Source organism: Heteronotia binoei, chromosome 1, assembly GCF_032191835.1.
Source record: "Heteronotia binoei isolate CCM8104 ecotype False Entrance Well chromosome 1, APGP_CSIRO_Hbin_v1, whole genome shotgun sequence".
Taxonomy (NCBI): domain Eukaryota; kingdom Metazoa; phylum Chordata; class Lepidosauria; order Squamata; family Gekkonidae; genus Heteronotia; species Heteronotia binoei.
In genome coordinates this window covers 222,240,908-222,262,106 of record NC_083223.1, presented here as the reverse complement: position 1 = coordinate 222,262,106, position 21,199 = coordinate 222,240,908, and the positions used below count along the sequence as shown (strand labels likewise).

At 42.0% G+C, this 21,199-nt stretch overlaps 1 protein-coding gene across 1 annotated transcript in view; it reads left to right on the top strand.

Moving 5' to 3' along the window:
* KLHDC3 (kelch domain containing 3) overlaps window positions 1-17,401 on the top strand; it is a 66,668-nt gene extending 49,267 nt beyond the window's left edge. Inside the window, exons 9-11 of the mRNA XM_060248091.1 lie at window positions 10,158-10,231; window positions 10,456-10,534; window positions 16,464-17,401. Coding sequence (XP_060104074.1) covers window positions 10,158-10,231; window positions 10,456-10,534; window positions 16,464-16,530 — 220 coding nt within the window. The 3' untranslated portion in view covers window positions 16,531-17,401. The remainder of the gene's footprint in view (window positions 1-10,157; window positions 10,232-10,455; window positions 10,535-16,463) is intronic.
* The last annotated feature ends 3,798 nt before the right edge of the window (window positions 17,402-21,199 follow it).

Genomic DNA, 21,199 nt, shown 5'->3' with positions numbered 1-21,199 from the left:
TTTAAGAGAGCCCCGTGGTGCAGAGTGGTAAGCTGCAGTACTGCAGTCTGAGCTCTCTGCTCATGACCTGTGTTCGATCCCTGCGGAAGCTGGGTTCAGGTAGCCGGCTCAGGGTTGTCTCAGCCTTTCATCCTTCCGAGGTCGGTAAAATGAGTGCCTAGCTTGCTGGGGGAGAGGGGACGTGTAGATGACTGGGGAAGGCAATGGCAAACCACCCTGTAAAAAAGTCTGCTGTGAAAACGTTGTGATGCGACGTCACCCCAGAGTCGGAAACGACTGGTGCTTGCACAGGGGACTACCTTTACCTTTTCTTTTCTTTTAATTTTTTTACCCTAATGTAGGAGTGGGGGAAACAGCTCATACAAAACTGCGGCAATAGCAACAACACTTCCTTGCAGTGCTTCTGTTTGGACAAAGAATTGCATTTTCCCAGGCAAAAAATACTGTGATTTAAATGGGAAGAGGTGTAGTGTGTGTGTACTGCAAAGGAGAAAACATAAGTGTTTGCTGCACGATAAACAGTCCAGAAAGGCTCACAGAAAGAGGAAGTAGCCTGGCACTCTTGCCTATGACACTGGCTGCAAAATGGTGAATCTCTGATGAGTGACAGAATTACCTCTCATGTCTTTACAAAGTTACATATGGGTGAATTTTCTACTGCCTTGAAGGGTTCTTAGAGTTAAGGATTGAGCTGTCAAACATTGGAAGTGAGTGCAGCAGAATGCAAGTCAACGGGAAGTGGCGGAGATACTTAACACCTGTTAAAAGAGAGGAAGTGCCCGTGTGTAGCAGAACCTTTGCCATATGAGCTTTCACTGGAGGGAAAGATGCTGCTGACAGTGACCATGTGTGCATGTGCAAAGATCTATGAGACCAAATTAATTTATATTTTCATATTAATCCCAACTTTTGCAGTTGTTCCTTTGTATATCCTTGAATAGATATTGGTTTTCATTTTAATGAGCTTGGAACCATTCTGTGATTTGCTGAGTATACACTCAATAAGAGGCTTCTGCCAGCTCTAACTGAGGAGTGCATCTATAGAGTGCACATTCTTGACTCATGTGTTAAGCACCAGTGCTTTGCGCTGGGCTTTGTTGCTGCTGCTGTTTGCTTCCTTTGTAGCATCAAGTTTTAGCCTGTACCGAAGTCAGGATATTTAGAAAGATGGACTACACCACTGATATGACTGAATAAGACCAATCCTGAATGTTGCTTGGACAGTTTTGTTAATGAAGTATTTCTTCCATCATGGGGTGAAAGGAACTAGAAGGGCATCAAATCAGACATCTTTCTGAAGCAGTCCTCTGCAAACATTAGTCCAGTCCATAGTGTGCCATAAGAAAAGGGGCAGAGTGGGTAAGATTAACTACACATGATATCAAACTCTTAAAACAGAGCAAAACCCAACCACAGCCCTTCTCCAAAATTAGTTGTTTTGGGAAGTAGATTAATTTCATACACCATGTTATTTCTAGTAGTATCATATTGCTGTGCTTAATCTTTCACCGTATTAAAATATACCTTCTTTTCAGCACAAAACTAACTAGGTGTAGTGAGCAGTTTTAATGATATTGCATGTTTAATATGCTTTACTACTTTCAACAAACTAGTGAGGTTTATTCAGAATGTGGTTTTGAATACAGAAATATTGAAATTTGCTTTTAAGATAGGAAAGGGAGAATGGGACCTAAGAAATTGCTTGTATGCTGCCTGACAAAATAATTCTTGTCTGTGTTAACAGTAGCACATTAAGTGAATAATGTACCAAAGGGATGCAGTATCACTTAACAACACTTTCAAGAGCATTTTGGATAGTACTATTTAATCATTACCCTTTATTATTGTGATATCAGAATAAGAATGTGCTGGAAGAGTATTTTGTGCTTAATTGTTTTGGGTTATACGTCAAACCATTTTAATTATACTTCAAACCATTTTAATTTTCCATCTCTACTGCTGGTTTGATAGGACTGTTGCTATCTGGAGGGAAAGAGAATACGGGGGAAGGAGTCTTCCTTTGAGCAGTTATCAAGTAGGCTCTGGAGCTGGCTGGCTTGATAAGATGTTTTCCAGGAAGTTGTTGTAAACGAAGAGGTTTCTGCAACTTGTATTGTCCTGAAGGCCACAGGTCACCAGGAAGTGAGGAGGGGGGAGATAAAATTTCAGCACAGAGCAAGGGATTAGGGAAAGCATTAGTGGACGAATAACAGCCCAGCCTCTAGATCCATTGTCAAAATAGAACATGAGGAAGAGGGAATGGAGGCCCAAATTTCAGTTGTTACTGAGACCCATAAGATAGAGGCCCTTACCTTCCCACTTTTCATAGCCTGTTTCTCCATATCCTTTCATTTGCAGACTGTGGGCCAAACTTTTCAAGAGATTTTAGAGATAATTCCCTTGGTTCTTTTTGTTCCACTTGGAGTATTTGTGCACATGGAACAGCAAAACTGGGAGAAATAACTCACCTCAGGATTGCTTTTGTGTGGGAAAATGGGAGGTGGAGGGAGGTAAGAGGCATTCTTTTGCCCAGTGCCATTCTTAGCCCATTTAGGCTCTCCATTTTTCAAAGAAGCCAAATTTGTAAAAATTGTGATACATTATTTGGCTTTGTGGTTGAAGACCATTTAAAAATTTTGAAGGTGGTATAGCAGAAGTGTTGTTTCCCGTGGTATACACGTTAGTGTATTATTGTTCCACCATTAACTCAGGGCAAACAAGTTTAGTGGGTGGACATTTAACTACAAAAACTCACAGAAACTACTTATCTGACACTTAACTGGGATGATGTCCATGCAGTGCAGAAATGATGGCTTTATTATACCATCTCCAACTCTATATGAAAACAAATGGTACAATTTCAGAGAGTGCTACTTCAATTGTGTTTTCTGTCAGTGTAGCCTATAATCCTGGTGGAAGCACAGATATATCCCAGTAGTTCTTCCACAGACTACAAATCTGTATCTTCTGTCCACAGGAGACTCCATAAATGAATATCTTTTCCACAGATTCTGCAAATCTGTTTGTTCCTACTTTAACCATGTTTATATTTGCATGCAAACACTATAGGATATACCCTTTGGAAGCCCTAGCCCCTGTCAGATTTCCAGCTAGAGAGCTTTTGAAACAGTTCTCATCCCAGAGTTGCTGATCCTCAGCTTTCTTCTTTCCCACATCCAAGAGAGGGAGCAGACCTGTACTGCCATTTGGTTTCTTAGTGATTATATCTATAAACCTAATTACACTCCTGTAACAACAGTTTAAAAAAGATAACAGCTAAGGCAGTTTTGTTAAACTAGCCTTAAGCAAGCATTACTTCATAAATAGCCAGATGACTATATTTCAAAATAAAGACGCTTTGTCCCAAGACACCAATGTTAACTCATATCTAATATTCAACACAGCTTGATGGTGCTTCAGCAAAAGGGACTTGTAAAGCACAATGTACTGCATTGTGTTGACGAATGGAAGCTGCTAGAAGAGCTGTTTTACTCTGTGTCTGATCTTTCCCAAAGGAGTTGTGAATGTGATTGAATGGCCTTAAGCCCTCTATTTCCTGACTTCTAGGGCCCCAGGAATGTTGTGTTTTGCACATAATATGAAGTAGTGACTTGCAAATAAATTTGATTTGGGTTCACTTGAGCTTAGCTGTTTTTCCTTTTGCCATCCGGTGGTCTTTGTGAGAGACTTCGCTTCCTCAGAGCGGTCTTCCTTTGCTGCAACCATCTTTAACTTTGGCTGAGCAAAATGTACAGATAACCTTCCTTCCAGTGTGAACTACTTCTGTGTTAGTTAACTGGCCAGGCACTTATGAAACAGCAAGCAATCCCACTAGCTTGTTGGGCTGATAGTAAAGGAGGTGACCAAGATATTCATTTATGGAGCCTTTTACCCTAATGTCTGTCTCATTCTTCAGCAGATCTTCTTGGTCGTGAACTCTGGTATTTCTTTACCCCTAAGGTTTGTCTACAGTGCAGTACACATTGTCTCCCCCAGGGCTTTTTTTGTAGCAGGAACTCCTTTGCATATTAGGCCACACACACCCTGATGTAGCCAATCCTCCAAGAGCTTGCAGTAGGCCCTGTAGTAAGAGCCCTGTAAACTCTTGGAGGATTGGCTACATCAGGGGTATGTGGCCTAATATGCAAAGGAGTTCCTGCAACAACAAAAAACCCCTGGTCTCCCCCCCAACCCATAGATAAGGAAGTTTTCTGCTATGTGGATTTGAAATCAGAGCAGATTATCCTGCCTTGGAAACAACAACGTTGTGGTCATGTTTTAAAGGGTTTACTCTTAAGTTCAGGTAGCTGGCTCCTCTTGACAGCAGGTATTTGGTGAGGATGGACTCTCTTTTCTCCAAGTAAGAACTAGTGAAGCCATTTTCTGATGAAGGAACTGAAGATCCCTATCAAAATGTATCTCTTACTGAGACATAAAATTGTTAGCTTTTCCATGAAACTGTAGCCTGAGTGGATTTCATATTAATGTAAAATGTTAATGCCCACCTTAAATTTGGACATTGCCTTCCAGTCCTGGAGTGCAATTATGTCCCTTTTGGTTCCTTAAGGAATTTACATATAGTTCGGATAATGAAAATTTAGCCAAGGGACGTTAAAATTGGCATGGTGAATGCCTGTGCACTTGAGCCCTGTAGTCTGAATATGAAGTGCATGACATTTTCTTTTGTTCAGCACCCCTTGAGTACCTACTTGCTGCTTAACCACACTCTTTAATTTGTTCAGTGACGTTGAAGAGTTTGTCTTGTATTTTCTCTCCACCACTCCCCCTTCTTTCCTTTTTCTCATCCATTATCAGTTTGCTAATTATTTAAATCAGTGCTGGAGTTCATCTTAATTTCTTTCCTTTGTATTTGCTGCATGGCCTTAGTCTGTTTTACATCTTTTAAAAACCCCTCCCTCAATTCTTTTTACCTTACTTTGATTTTGGTAATAGATGTTGATTAAATGGAATGCTGATTATTCTGAGACGAATTCTGGAGGGTCACGAAGAATATAAAATGTGGATCTTCTTTCCTTGCTTTATTGAATTTACTAAATACATCAGTTAAGCAGCATATAAATGGGAGAGTTAGCAGATCTACTGACTATGGAAGGTGCCAGGGTAGTAATGGATTAGACACCAGAGTGCTGTTTTATCTTTAAAAATTGTCAAAAAGTCAGGAGCAGAAGAGTAAAAATGAAGAGCACACCATTTGTCTTCTTAAAGGCCACTAGTGACATAGTGTATTAGACTCAGTGTAGAATGAACCGGTTCCCTAGGAACAATAGACCAGGGGTGACCAGCTTCTGCATTTTCAGGAACCACTTTGTTCTCTGTGCAGTGATCTGAGGGCCAAAAGCATATTTTGTCGCACAAATTGATCCTCCTCACAACCGTTCAGGCTTTTTAATAAAGGTGGCAATGTCTATTTAATTTATTTATTCACTTCATTTATACCCCGCGTCATTCTCCTCAGTGGGGACCCAAAGTGGCTTACAACATTCTCCTCTCCTCCATTTAGTCCTCACAGCAACCCTGGGAGGTGGATTAGACTGAGAGGGTGTGACTGGCCCACTGTCATCCAGCAAGCTACCATGGCATATGTGGGGATTTGAACCTGGGTCTCCCAGATTCTAGTTCAATACTCTTAATCACTACACCACACTGGCTTTCACATTCAGTCCGTTACAGATTATGAAACATAGGTAGTTGATAGGGTTGCCACCCTCCAGGTGGTAGCTGGAGATCTCAGAATTACAATTGATATCTTGGCAGCGGAGGTCAGTTCACCCAGATAAAATAGCTGCTTTGGAAAGTGGATTCTGAGGCATTATACCCCATTAAAGTCCTTCCCCTTCCCAAATCCTGCCCTTTCCAGGCTTCAGCTCCCCAAATTTCCAGGTAGTTCCCAATCCAGAGCTGGCAGTCCTACATGTTCAGGACATTACAAAGAGATTTGTTGCAAAGAGATCTGTAACATTTATTTATTTATTTATTTATTTATTTATTTATTTATTTATTTATTTATTTATTTATTTCATTTATACCCTAATTATCTCCCCAGTGGGGCCTAAAGTGGCTTACAGCATCCTTTCTTCTCCATTTTAACCTCTCAACCAGGCCGTGAAGGGTGTTCAGGCTGAAAGTATGTGACTGGCACCTAGCAAGTGTGACCGGTCACCCAGCAAGCTTCCATGGCAGAGCAGGGATTCATACCTGGCTCTCCTGTATCCTAATCAAATACTGGCCACTACAGCACTCTGACTCTCGATGCATGAAGAGATCTTTCCACTTACACGTACCTTGGGTTTTTCTTTTTAAATCATATCTTGACTAAAGTTTGGTAGAACTATCAGGGGCCATATAAAATATTTCAGGAGCCGGATCCAGTCTGTATCCTTTCGGTTGACCATTTCTGCAATAGACAATGAAGCATCAGAATATTCTGCTGCCAGTAACAAAGAAATAAACCTCAGTGTTAACATGACAGGCGAGAAATCTGAAAGCAGATTAAATGTACTGCAGTTGTGTAGTATTGAAGAAGTGACATAGAGCCTTTCAGCACTCTCATCTATTAATAACTTGAGGAGATGTTACTCTGAACACTTCAGCTAATATCACTGTTCAGTACATTATGCCAAAATCAAAACCATTATGCCCAAGTGGTAAGGAAAAAATCATAACAGAAGGTCAGATGTTCTGATTATATAGAATGATTTTGTGTTTAGATTATGTCTATAAGAAGTTTTGTAGATTGATTAAATTTGAGAGGGAAACAGTTGTACCAAGCCAAGGATATGTACAAATCCATATAAAGTAATACTGAATAGATGGTTGTGTTTTTTTTAGACCAGGATGCAGAATTCTAAGTTTAAACTAAGCAATAAAGTGCCATCCAGCAGATTGGAAACTGTTTCTTCTTTCCATTCCACATAAGCATGAGAGGGGATTTAGTGACAGATTCAAAATGTGAGTGCTGCTATGCAGAATATATAACTGAATCTCTGCAAGAAAGGCAGAGCATAAATGAAAATAAGCAAGGATAAGTAGAGCTCACTGTAGCCCCCAGCATCTGATACTTGACAAGCTGAGATTTAGGAGGGGTGGGGGAAAGGAACATTCATAGCTGTAATGTAATAAGAACAGAAAATAACTTCTTAGTTCAGTTTCCAGTATTATCTCCAAATACTAGTGGTTACAGTAAGGTTTTTTGAAGGGCAGGCATTCATACAGTTAGCGTATCTCTGTAGTGTACTGTCTGAAGCCAAGACCCCTGGTGAACCCTTAGATACCCCGTCTGGCTGTTTCTGCACCCTGACCTAGCAGTAGCAAGGGAAGACGTAGGCTGATTTATTTTAATAAATTAAGTTTCTCCCACTTTAAACTTGTTAAAAGTAATCTGTTTTTTAAAGTCTGCCTTACGCGGCTCCTGTCTCTATTTTTAGATGATTTAAGGTGTTTTTTGTTTCTAAATTTTCTCTAAGACCCCTTCCAACTTCAGAGAAAAGTGGACCTCATTGGTGATATGAAGTGATCTGATACCAAACCTAAGTGTGATTTTCCTCCCCTCCCTTGCTCCCCAGTTGGCTGCCTGCTAGGGGACTCTGTGACCTTCTGTGATAATGAAATCTCCAGATGGTGCCAGAGCATCCGGTCCTGAGTATTGTGGGGGCTGCACAAGAAGCCTTGTTTATTTGCAAGGGAAGAAGAGAAGCTGGAGAAAACCAAGCAGCTGAGCAGATGGCTGTACAAACAGATCTTGACCCGCACCAAAGTATCTTCTTTCTTGCATGCTTAGGTGTCTTCTTTCTTAAACTATGAGAGCTCCTGCATCTCCTTGCCCTTGTCTATTCCGAGCACCACTTTGTTTCCACTTAAAAACCCAGAGTGGAGCATAAAGAGATTACATTGTTTCTTAATTATGTGAGGTGCTTAAGATTCTGGATAGCATGTATGAGGACAGAGAAGAATATGACAACGTTAGAGTCCAGTGACACCTTTATGACCAACAAAGTTTTATTCAAGGTATGAGCTTTTGCGCATGCTTGCCTTGAATAAAAATTTGTTGGTCTTAAAGGTGCCACTGGACTCTGATTTTGTTCTTTTGCTTCAGACCAACATGGCTACCCACCTGAGACATGAATACAGGAAACGAAGTGTGTCTATCTTTGGATGGAGTGCATGTAAAGTAGGAAGAAGTTGAAAGGTTAACAAAATCAGAGGCTTATATGCTGCAGGTAGGAGCATAGGTGGTAGGTATATTGTATGGACAGAGGCCAGGATCACCAGCTGAATATGAAAATGCATGTTAATAAGATGAAAGCACTGTAAAACTGCAAAGTGAATCCAGTTGGCAGCTTTTGTATTCCAGTGGTTTGCAGTGTCCTGACTACAGAAAACCCTTTCCACGTGTGTCACATCGTCTTAATGCAGGGGTGGGGAACCTCTGTCCCGAGGGCTCTCAAAGTCACTTGGTGTGACTTTGCTGAACCGAACCGAGCCATGTGGCAGCCTCCCTGGGGCCTGGCTGGCCAGTGAGGATCGTGGGACCCAGCTGCGCTGTGCAGCAGCCTCCCCAGGGCCAGGCAGGGATCACAGGGCCCAGATGTACTGTGCGGTAGCCTCCCTGGGGCTGGGCTGGCTGGCCAGAATTGCTGCAGGGTCTGGAAAAGTTACTGTCATGGTTCAGTTTGCACTTGATTATCGCAGATGGTGTGGCCTAATATGCTAATGAGTGTGTGACCTAATATGCTAATATTAGGGAATGTGGTCTAACATGCTACTGAGTTCCTGCTGGGCTTTTTCTACAAAAAAGCCCTGGACCTATGCATTTGCCTAGGGTGGCGGGCTGTGTGTGTGTGTGTGTGTGTGTGTGTGCGTGTGTGTGTGCACACCAGATTAGGCTCTCCTCACGTGAATTCAAATAGAAAAACAATTATTTGCATTAATTTTGCTGGCCTGAATCATTCTCCCTCGGAGCACTTTTTTAATTTGATAATTTTTTATGGCCTGTGAATGATGTTATAAATATCCATATGGCCGTTGGCTGAAAAAAGGTTCCTCACCCCTGCCTTAATTTGTGGGCAGGGGATTCTGGGATATAGTCAAGTTGCATCACCTCTGAGGCTTCATCAGTTTAGTGTAAACTAAAAGCATAACTTAGAACACAGTTAGCACTTGTGCTGCACATTGAAGGGCACAAGAGGCAGTGGTTGGCAAGCTACAATTACTGAGGAAGTTCAACTTGCGAGGAACACCGGAGTTTCCTAGAATGTTGTTTGGAAGCAGTTGACATAACTGTGTTTTCCTTTCCCAATACTGAGGTAAGCAGAAATCCTCTGTAGTTATTGCCATCTTTCTAGCTTAACAGGGGCAAGAAGGTGTTTTTCCACCCCCAAATGTTGTAATCAGTCCAAACTTAAATATGAAAACCCATTCATGAAGGAAAATCACATTACAGTTTTCTCCTCTCTGCTTTCCAGTGTCCCATCCCTGATTGTGGTAGCTTCTTCTGCCCAGAGGAAATGGAGACAAAAAGAACTCAGACTTATACTGTAGTGATGGAGTGGGGGGGCGGGTTTGGTCTTGGAAAACACAACTAGGGCATTTTTTTTTGGGGGGGGGGGATGTGCATTGTCCTTCATAAAATATCCAAATCCAGTAAAGATTTTTTTCCTTTGTTGTTGCAACCCTTTCAGGAAAACAATTCCAGATTTTTGTTACTTCATTACCCATTAACATTTGTAAAGAAGTCTGGAGCTAAAAACCTGGGCCTTCTAGTTTGAGGTACCACTGTAAGGCTTTCAAGAATACCAAGGTTGATCGGTGAATCCTGAAGACAGAATGGAAATGTAAAGGCCAAGAAAATTATCCAGTAGGATAGAGGAGTGATAGCACTGGATGCAAGGAAAAGCAAGCAGGGCTTCTTCAGCATACAAGTAATAAGAGCTAAGTACAAACAACTTTGGAATGGCTGGCAGCGTTAGCAGAGAGAAGAGGGAACCTATTGCTACTAGTAGACAAGCATTGTTCAGATTTCTTTCCTCTCCAAGGAGAGTTCCATATAGCAATCCAAAACTTGCTAGGAATTTGGAATTCAAGCATAATTTGAAGTGGATTATAGTGACTGATGGCAGGGTTCTCATTGTTTCCCACAGCCCATCCCCAGAGGAAGGCATGGGAGATGAATTTGACCTGATGGATCATTCAGACTTGTACATCTTGGACTTCAGTACGTGAGCATTTCCTCTTCATGTCTTCTTTCAGTAGCTATTTTATCTAGGTTTGCTCTCCTGTTTTTGTTCTGTTTTCATTTGCCTGAAATAGCTACACCTTTTCTATGCCTTTGTGAAGGTGACTAAGTTTTGTACATTTCATTCATCTTATCGTCAATTATTTCTGTGGAACTTTCCCCCAGAAGGACAGTTTTATCATAGTATGCTTCTCTTTATTCAGGTCCCAACTTAAAAACACTGTGTAAACTAGCAGTGATCCAGTACAACCTGGACCAGTCCTGCCTCCCTCATGACATCAGGTAAGCTAAAAGTGTGCATGTCATGTATTTGATCACTGAGCCCCGACTTGAGAAGGTGATACAAGAGACATTGTTACACAGATGTACATAATTATGTTTACTATTGTGGAACTGATGTGAAAACCAACCATAGACACTGTCCATTAAAAAAAAAGATTGATTTTTGGAGATCCTGCCTTTTAGGCACGTCTCCACAGTAGGAACTGGGAAGGCGGCTTGAGTGAAGAGACACAGTCAAAACTGCTGAGTTGTCTTTGCATCCCAGCCCATTTCGTTGCTCCTGCTGTCAGGTTTACACTTGTTGGTGACTTGCTTTATCAAAATTCATGAATCCATATAGCAACACTAAATTTCCTAACAGAACCAATTGTTACGCCATTCCATTCTCTCCTTCAGCCTCTTTACATCCAGTGTTTGAGTCATTATTCTTCTCAGCAGGAGGGAGACAGAGTGGCAGGCATGACTCTATTGCAGCAAAAGGCTGCTTTCTCCCTGTCATGAGCCCTGACACTCCCTGTATTTCTGTGACTTTTCTGTTGCCCTAAATGGAGGCAATCAGTAATATCCAGCAAGCAAGGCAATCTTCCTAGAAGGAGGGCACTGCAGATCCTTTCCCCAGAGCTCCCAATCTAGTCTCCTTGTCATACTTATATTTTCCCTGTCATTTTGATGAAATATATAAAACAAATGCAGTACAAATTACTATCCATTACAAATGGGGAAATTTTTTAAAAATAAAATATTTATAGATTTGTGTTTGGTAGCCATGTTGCCCTGAAGTAGCAAAACAAAGTTTGAGTCCGGTGGCACCCTTAAGACCAACAAATTCTTATTTAAGGTATAAGCTTTTGTGTGCAAGCACACTTCCTCAGATACCACACATCTCTGGACTAAAAATTAACAGTACAACTTATTAGGCCATAGAAGGTAATATAAATGCTACCATTATTCACTAAGGATCATTACTAATCCTGTTTATCCTAAGGCTTCATCAACTGTCACTGTAAGAAAAATGTAAGAACAAAAACTCATTAATAAGCAGGGATATAAAGTATGAACATTTACAGCATTGAGGAGAAGGCATGGGTGGACATCATGGAATTTTTTGCTCCAAAAAAGATGTAGAAAAAACTAACAACTTACTTTTCAACAGATTTATATGTCTTTGGTACAGTTCTGTAAGGCAGCCTTGGAGTGCCTTTCTTTTTTTAGTAAGAAGCAATGGTGATTTTAGCAACTACTAACAAATGCATTAAGAGTTCCAAATCTTAATAGTACTTCAATTAATACAACAGTCAAAGCCCACAGTAAAATTATATTGGGGTTAGAGCCTCTTAGAGGGCAATTTGGGTTAGTCTGTAATTTCCTTCATTATTTTCAACCAGGAGTAAGGCCTGTCATGGAGAAAAATACAGTGGGCTCTAGAAAGATGCGGTGCTCCCCCCACCCTTGCTGTCTTCCCATACACCTACCTTGTAGGTGTTCGTTTAAACATGCTGGCTGTTTGGCCTAATACTTAAGAGAAATTGCTAAGAGGATTATTGAAGCTTGAAGAAGCTCAAGCGAAACAAGGGTTCAGTACGACCTTGTCCTTGGAAACTTGGATTATTGGCTGCATTTTTTGACAAACATTAAACATCTGGAGTACTACACCAGAATTTCATGGAATGAGTTGGGAAGTTTTACCACAGGATGAAAAGAAGGACTGCATTTTGGCTGCATTTTTTGACAAACATTAAACATCTGGAGTACTACACCAGAATTTCATGGAATGAGTTGGGAAGTTTTACCACAGGATGAAAAGAAGGACTCTTGGTGCTAATCCTTCCTTTTTCATTAAGGACTAAAAGTTATGGTTGTTTTGTAATTTATGATGGTGGAATTTATATGAGTATGTTTATCTTTGTTGACTTTGTATAATTCAATAATAGAAGCTGGTTTTCACGGTAGGTTATGTACCTTTATTTTTCTCACCTGGAGATTGGCAACAGTGGTTAACAGGAGGAAATGGCTGATTTGGGACGGAGTCTATGGCATTGTACCTGTTTGAGGTCCTACCCCTCCTCAAACCCACCCTCTCCAGGCTCCATCCTTCAAATCTCCAGGAATTTGCCAACCTGCAGTTGCCAACTGTGAAGTCACATTGGTTGTCATGGGGGGGGGGCTGCTACTAAACAGGAGCAAGCAACTAGGTCAAGTTAAGTCATGCCAGTCAAGTGGCATCAAGTCACCCTGAGGGTGCTGCTGGGGCTAGGGTAGCCAACTGCCAGGTGGAGGCTGAAAATCTCCTGGGATCACAACCAAACTCCAGGCAACAGATCTCTGTCCCCATCCTGGAGAAAAGAACTGCTTTGGAGGATGGACTTTATGGTATTATATTCAGTCAAGGCCTCTCCCCTCCCCAAACTCTGGCTTCCTAAGACTCTACAACAAAATTTCCAGGAATTTCCCACTAACCTGGAAGTGGCAGCTGTAGTCAGGAGTGGGCCCAAGGAGTTCTGCCTCAAAGGCCAAAATAGGCCTTGAAAAGGCCTCCTCCCTGCTGCCTTGTCAGGAACAGACCCCTGGTCCTGCAAGGTAAATTTTGTGCGCGCAGAGTGGTAGCAGGCTCTCAGTGTCTCATGCAGAGTTTTTTAACAACATGGCAGGAATTGCTCTTGCAAGGTTCTGCATGGCAAGCGGATGGTGTATCACTGAGCCGCAGCCACCGCTGTTGTCACTCCTCTAGACTTGTTAACAGCCTGCCAGTGTCAGTTGCAGAGAATGTGAAGGTATTTTCTCTCAAGAGCAGGACAGGAATTGTAAAGGACAAAGGTTATTTGAGGTATTAATGGGATTTTGTGCAGAGGCTGGTGATGCTGTGTGTTTCCCCGCACCTGCACAGTATTCTGATTGTGCAATGCATTATTGAAAGCTGCCCCTCCCATGGCCTGGCTCTGTCCCCAAAGCACAGCCCCTGCCTGTATTATGGAAGGTAAAGCATTTCTCAACAGAGGTGAACTCTCTCCCTCCTCAGCACAAAATCCTTAGCGGGCAATCCAGCACAGTAGTGAAACGCCCCCCTCCCCCAACCAGACTGACACAGACTTCAGTGGTTTCCAGCAGTTGCTGTGTACCTTGGTAAAGGTTGGGCCGGTGAGAAGTTGTCAGGATGCATTAGGAGAGCCCTTTGGGAGGTGTTGTGTGCTGTCAAGGGGTCGGGACAGGATTTTAGTGGCAGTAGTTCTGAGGCCATGTCACAGGTGGATGTACAGGATCAGGGCTGTGAGCACAGCCTTGGAAGGGCAGAGGAAGGTGATTGGTGCTGCCTGAGCTTGAGAGGTGGTCCAGGGCAAGTGGCAGCCTGGAAGGCTGTTTTGTAGGCCTTGCAGGGGGAGTCAGAGTGGTGTTGGCAGTGGAGGCCCCAATGGTATTGTGGAGTGAGCGGCAGGGCCCTGTTTAAAGTTTGCTAAGGGCATTTGTGTGTGAGAGAGGGGCTGGGCGCTGTTGTCAGCTGCCTATGTGGGCCATTTAGGGGTCAGCTGAGGTACTCAGTGGACTGGAGGCTGTTTGTGAGGGTGCAGGACAGCAGTAGCCACTCTGAGGGCTTAAGGCTGTTGGTTAGAGAGGGCTGTGGCCAGCAGAGCCACATAGGTGTTGGTGGTCTGGAGGCAGTTCAGGAGGGTGCAGAACAGTGAGAGCCATTTGTGAGGGCTTCTGAGGGAGTGTAGCCACTGAAGTCATCACTCCTCCAGCACCCAACACCCTACCATCAAGGTGCTCAAGTTGTGTTATGAAAACCGCCAACTGCTAATGAAAACCGCCATCATAAAAAACATAAAACCAACATAGCATTAGCACTTTATCAATTTAATTTTAACTTAATTTTTAAACTTAACCAGAATTTTAACTGAAATGTTTATAATGTTTAAATGTAATTTTATTCACCTTTGTATAACTGAAACCTGAATGATGCTGTTAGCCGCCCTGAGCCTGCTCCGGCGGGGAGGGCGGGATACAAATAAAATTTTGTTGTTGTTGTTGTTGTGTTGAAAACTTCCAGCCTACACGATGTTGTGTGGTTTGTTGTACTGATTACTGCTCTTGATCGATATATCTGTGTTACAGTGTTTTATAGTGATTCATTTTTATGTTGTTTTTCATGTTGTAAGCCACCCTGAGCCCATTTGTAGGACAGGGTGGGATATAAATTGAAAAATTAAATTAAATTAAAATGAAGTGTCTTAGATGTGTGTATGTGAGGGGTTTTGGCAGTTGTTTCCAACATTCCAGGGCTGATGTGGGTGGGGGATAGGGAAGTGAGCTAATAGGTGTGCAGAGGTGCAGAGTGACAGGTGATAGGCCAGTGGTTGTTGGAGCTCAGATTTCAACCAATGGATAAGCTTTATTTTGCAAAATACCACTACAGTTTTATTATTAAGGATATTTATTTTCAAAGTGCTTTATTACAGGACAGGTCTAAATAACATATGAAGTCTGTTTAACTTTTATGACTGTACCAGAATATAGTATCTTGTTCACTGATGTATAAATATAGCTTAGTTTGTATGGAGTCAAATATCTCTAAAATTTTCCCCTAAGATTGGCTGAGATTGTTAGTCTTTCACTATATTCGATTGCAGTCTTCTGGTATCTTTCCCAAGTCACTCTCATTTGTTTTGTTTGCTTTTTTAAAAACTACATTAAATGTCTTTAGAGATTTACAGATAATGGGTTGGATTCAGACTAAATTGGCAATTTCCACTGCAGACCTCCCCCTCATGTTATTTTTCAGCATCCCCTATCCCCTAGGAACAGCATTTCATGGGAGCTGCAGCAGAAGCAAGAAAATTCCATTCGGCCATTGAAAAATGTAGTCTGGATCCAACCCAGTGTGCTTACACGGCTTATTACATTTTTATTTATTTCGGGCAATTTATATTCTGCCCTCTTCCAAAAACGGGAATCCTGTAAGGGTTCAAACAAAGATTCTTTTCTTCATGAACCATATTTCCTCTAAAGGAATGTAATATTGAGATTATTGAAATAATGGAGTTTTTAAACCTTCCATATTTTCCATAGCCTCTTCATGTGATAAAATGCTGCCATCCTTTGTTCATTTCTCAAAATATTTAATCCATATTATTTCCATATTCAGCATTAGCCAATGACATTGTTTCTGACTTACTTTTATTATGGAAGACTGAGAACCTCCACATTCAGAGGTGGTAGATGTATGAATACCAATGCCCCTCTTTTCTTTTAGCTTATACAAAACTTCAGCCATAATTGTTGCAGGCTTGTTATTAAAAAAATAAACTTCAAAAATGATCGTTCACAAGTTCAATATAGCTAGCATGACATCCAACAGACCGTTTGTGAATAAGAACAGAATTTTTTGAAGGATATTCATTTTACTTTGGCAATCCTTCTCAACTGTGAGAATTTCAAAAATGACCATTAAATATTGACTCAGTACATCATTTGCCATATGCTGAAGAGTCATCCCCATCCATTCAGGTTTCTTAATGTTTATTTTGTGTCCTGAAACAAATGCTCTCCTTCTGTATGGCTTGTGGGTGGGGTGGAAGGTAATAAAGGGTGCCTGAGACTGATTCCCCACTAGCCTCACACGCCTCTTCAGATTTTGTAGGATTTCACACTAGCTGCCCCCGGGGCTGCAACTCACTTTGCCACTTTTGCAGAAATGGTTTTTAGAGGATCTTGTTTGCTGCACAAAAGAGGCGGAGCGAGTTGCAGCCCCAGAGCAGATAGTGTGAAATCCAATGGAAGCCCTGTGGAGAAGAGGAGAGTGAGAGTGGCATAAGGCTAGTGGGGAATTGGTTTGACTGAAACAAATGCAAAACAATATGTCCCCCCCCCCTCTTTTTAAAGAAGTGCTCCTTCGAGTTCATACCTGCATTTAATACCCAGTCCATTGTCTTTGCAGATGGGAACTCACAGCAATGACAACAAACAGCAACATCAGCCGGCCTATCTTCTCCTCTCATGGATAATTGGGCCTCTTGCTCCCTCTCTCAGCTGCCCTCAACCCTTGCCTTGCAGATGTCATCTTCTGTCTCCCCTGCCACGCATGAATGTTTAGCCTCTTCAGGAAACTCATCAAAAGGGATTTATGTACTGCCCAGCACAAGGAAGGCTCCGCTTGCCTCTCCTGTTGCTGCATCTGTCCAGCCTATAACTTTGCCAGGACCTTGGCCTAAAGGCAGCATGCAAACAGAATCAGATGGCACACTCCATGGAGAAGGACGATGGGTGCATTTTTATTCTTGCTGCTGGAAGCTACAGCTCGACATCTGTTTACTGCTGTAACACAATTTGAAGGAATAGCAACAAAAGGAAAGGGGAAAATATCTCAGGACTTTCTGGCATTAAGACCAGGGAATGTTTCATATGCTATAGGATTAAAGACAAAAACTCTTCAAGGCTCAGCTTCTCCATATCCTCAGCCGTTTTGAGTGCCTAGCCCTTCTCCATTAAACCAAGGGATGAACTGGGTGCCCTAAGGCATTCTGTCTGTGTAGCTGTGTGTACAGAGAAGCCTGCCTGGTCTAACACATTTCAGAGCTTGACTGGGTTTGCCCCCTCCCAGTGGGTATTCAGAGGAACTTCATGTGATACTCAAGCACTCAATGCTTCTACAAAGTACAGATTTCTGCATGCTCAGAGTCTTCACTGGGCAAAGAAAGGAGATGATGACTCTGGCAAGACAGTGAGAACCAACATTGTATAAGACTGAGTAGAATGGAGACTTTTCTGTGCCCGTTGCAGAAGGGGTCAGTGCAGGAGCTGAAATGCTGCTGCCAAGTTTGATGTGTAAAAGCAGCAGCTTGGGATTTATAAATGGTCCTGGAGGAAAAAGCCAAACTGGTGGTTGTGTGTGTGAGTGCTTTTCATGGCTGGAGGAGGGGCGAGTGGGGGACCTATGTGGGAGCTGTGTGCACACAGGCACAAGTCCACAAAACAGAAGTGGTATGGTATACTGGGTAAGAGGTGAACCAGGCAGTTAAAATCTTTTTTTGTTATTAGATTTGGTTGGCAAGCCACTATTTCTACCCTCATCTGTAACATGGGGATAATACTTTCCTGACTTACAGGGAGGATGTGGTAAAGATTACAGAACTGCTGGATATAAGTAAATGCTCAGTAAATGCTGAGTATTACCAAATTAGTAATGCTGAGTATTACCAAATCAGTAAATGCTGAGTATTACCAAATTAGGCTTTATGGTTAACCTTGTTTGGTAAGATTTTCTGCTAGCCAGGATAACAAAGAGCCTTAAATATACATTATATATCTTATATATAAGAACATGAAAATCATGAAGTTTTCAAGGCAAGATATTAAGCAGAGGTAGATTGCCATTGCCTTCCTCTGTCTCCCACTGAAGTACGGACCCTGCTTAGCTTCCAAGATCTGGCTATATTACACCATTTAACATCCCCAACTTAGAATCCTGCTTGGCTCTATTCAGTGAGGAGTACTTCTAGGAAAATGTTCTTAGGATTGCAGTGCTAGTTCACATATATGTGTTCATCAGCCAGTGCAGAACAGGCATTGCAGGTAGAACTTTTGTAATATCTTTACATTATCTTAAACCATGGCACTTTTAAACAAAGTCAGTTCATATGTTCAGGCTGCCATTGGTCAAGAGTAATCTACTCATGTAAACTTATGTGTAATTGCACAGTGTTTGGTAGAAAGAAGGCTGTCCGAGCCATCTCTATTTCTGCTTTTCCATCTTTTGGTTTTCTTTGATATACGTATTTTATTCTTGGATGAGTTTGGGCTGAAAGATTTTGCAGGATTCATGAATGCCAATGAAGAGCAATCTGTTCAGATCCTGAAGAACATTAAAAACTAGTACTTCCTAGTTCAATTAATTCTAGGGAAAAGGTTTCTGCACTGGACCATGTATCTGCAGAGTGAGGCAGGAGGTGCATCACCCTTGTTCTCATGCGCTAGCAGCATGCCTTCCAAAAGGCAGCGAAGAACACAGCTCTGGAGGGACTTATAGTAGGGCTCTGTGAACTGACTTGAGGGTTCCAACCCATGGGCTGGAGTCACTACACTAAGCAACTCTGAGGTGTTTAATCATCTTCATTGCCAAGAAGGCTAGAATTACCTTATTGTACACTCAAGTCAGGATCAAATTTAGTCATTGGCAAAAATTCACTTGGTGCCATAGAGAACCAACTGGCTGTGTTGGGGTTCAGTCTCATCATCTGTAATTCTTCACAAGCACCTGTCATAGTGTTGTATTTTACCTTTCAATTCCAGTGGCCAACATCAAACAGATAAAATTAATCCTCTTCTCAGTGGTACTGTGCTTACAGCTGAAAATGGAGCTGGAGGATCAGAAGAGTAAGATGTGTTTGTTTCAAAAATATTGGCTCAGATCCCACCTAATAGTTCTGCACAGGGAGATGGGGCAATTTTCACCAGTTCATACCTCCCATGGCAAGACATCCAACTCTCCTGCATTTTGGGCTGCAGCTGGAGAGGAGAGGTGGGGAGGTTATACTCTGTGGATGAAATCCTTCTGTCTTTGGAAATTTTAGGGGGTCCAACCCAAAAGCTATCTTTTACAACCTCAGACTCATTTCAGACTTTCTGTTTGTCAGTTTAAAGCCTATTGTAATTCACAGTAATAATCCTGAAGTCAGCTGATAGGCCTTTTAAGATGACTCCTAATTATATGAATTTTCTACTACTTGCTGTGCACAAATTCCTGTTTTTTAAAGTGAAGGCAGGTTTTTTAGTTAAACCTTTTCAGTGTCTTGACTATGATTATTTCATGAGTTCTAGCTTCTTATCTCTAATATTTTATTGTCATAGCTGTATCTATGCTATACACCTAACTAGATAGGTCCTAACCTCCTTTTCTACTTGCAGAAAGTACGTTTGCCTACAGGAGTGGGGGTGGCTGCTTTTTGCAATTTCCCTCTTCCATTCAGACCATCCCTCACTGACATGCTGTTATGGGGTGGGGGGCCATGAGGAAAGACAAGCAGCCTACAGCAGCAGAAGCAAGGTGAGAATTTTCTTTCAGGTAGTGCAGGTTCTGTTGTGCTTGATAAGATCTACCCCACTGTTTTTAATCATTCTTTCTCCCCAGGGAATCCAAGGGAGTATAGTTTTTGTGAAAGGGATTTGAAATTTGTAACAGAATCTTCAACTTCTTCACCAAACTGCTTCCATTGCTTCTGGGTGGATAGGCTTAGCAAGTAAAATGGTATGAAACTGATGTTGGAACATTCCACAGACCCTGTCATAGAAAGGGATGGGTTGCAGCTCTATGGTAGACCATCAGTCAGTTTGGTATTGTGGCTTGGTGTGGTCAGTTTGGTGTAGTGGTTAAGAGCACAGGCACTAATCTGGGAGTAAAGGGTTTCATTCCTCACTTCTCCACATGCAGCTGCTGTGTGATCTTTGATCAGCCACAGTTCTCAAAAGAGATGTTTTCTCAAGAGCAGTTCTCTCAGAGCTCTCTCAGCCCCACCTACCTCATAGGGTGTCTGTTGTGGGGAAAGGAAGGGAGAGGAGATTGTAAGCCACTCCGAGTGAAAGGTGGGGTATAAATCCAATCTCCTCCTCCTCTTCTCCTTCTCCTCTGGGTGTCTGTTGTGGGGAGGGAAAGGGAAAGGAGACTGTAAACTAATCTGAGACCCCAAGCAAAGGGCAGGTTATAAATCCAATCTCTTCTCTGTCTTCTGTTCAGCATGCAGAAGGTCCCAGGTACAATCTCCAGTGAAAAGGATGAGGTAGTAGGTGACATGAAAGACCTCTGCCTGAGACCTTGGACAGCTGCTAACAGCCAGTAGACACTACTGACCTTGATGAACCAATAATCTACTTCAGTGTAAGGCAGCCTCATATGCTCAGATTGACTTTTTCTACCTTGCAAAGGTTAGACAAGGTCCAGGATAGCATTTCAGCTTCTCTTTATCCACATGAACACATAAAACTACCTTATACTGAATCAGAGTTTTGGTCTATCAAAATCAGTACTGGTCTATCAAAATCAGAATGGTAGCTGCTCTCCAAAATCTGAGCCGTAGTCCCTCCCCAGACTACTACTAGAAAGCAAATCAAAATGGTAGCAACTGCTCAGACCTACCCTCACATTTTATGACCTGTTTCAGATAGTGATGCTTTCTTCTACTAGTCACTGCAGTGGCTGGCAGCTGGATGACAGATTACATGTACCTTTTATCAAGAGATTTTTTATTCTTTTGTAATACTTGACATGTGGTGCCCCTCTTTCAGATCAGTATTTTCTGCTACAAAATCTAACTCTAGTGCAAAGGAACACCTTTTTCCCCCTGATACTTGTTTTTGAAGTGTTCCTGATAATTTACCAAAAGAACTGCCCCGATGGCAATTCATCATTAAAGAAATAAAACAAATACAATAAAACACATCATGGAACTTCAAGAAAAGCCTTTAGTAACAGTATTTTAAAAGCTGCCTTAAAAAAGAGTATTCATGTGTCTTCTACACTGGAGATGGTTGTTTAAGGGAGGGAAGAGCTGAAAGGGGATTAAGAAAGGTGCTGTTTCTCCCTACCTGTTTACCTGCCAGTGGTCCAGAACAAGAGACACTGTCCATTAGGAAGCAGGTTTATTTTGAAGAACAAACTAGCCAGGGCTGGACTAGGAAGCA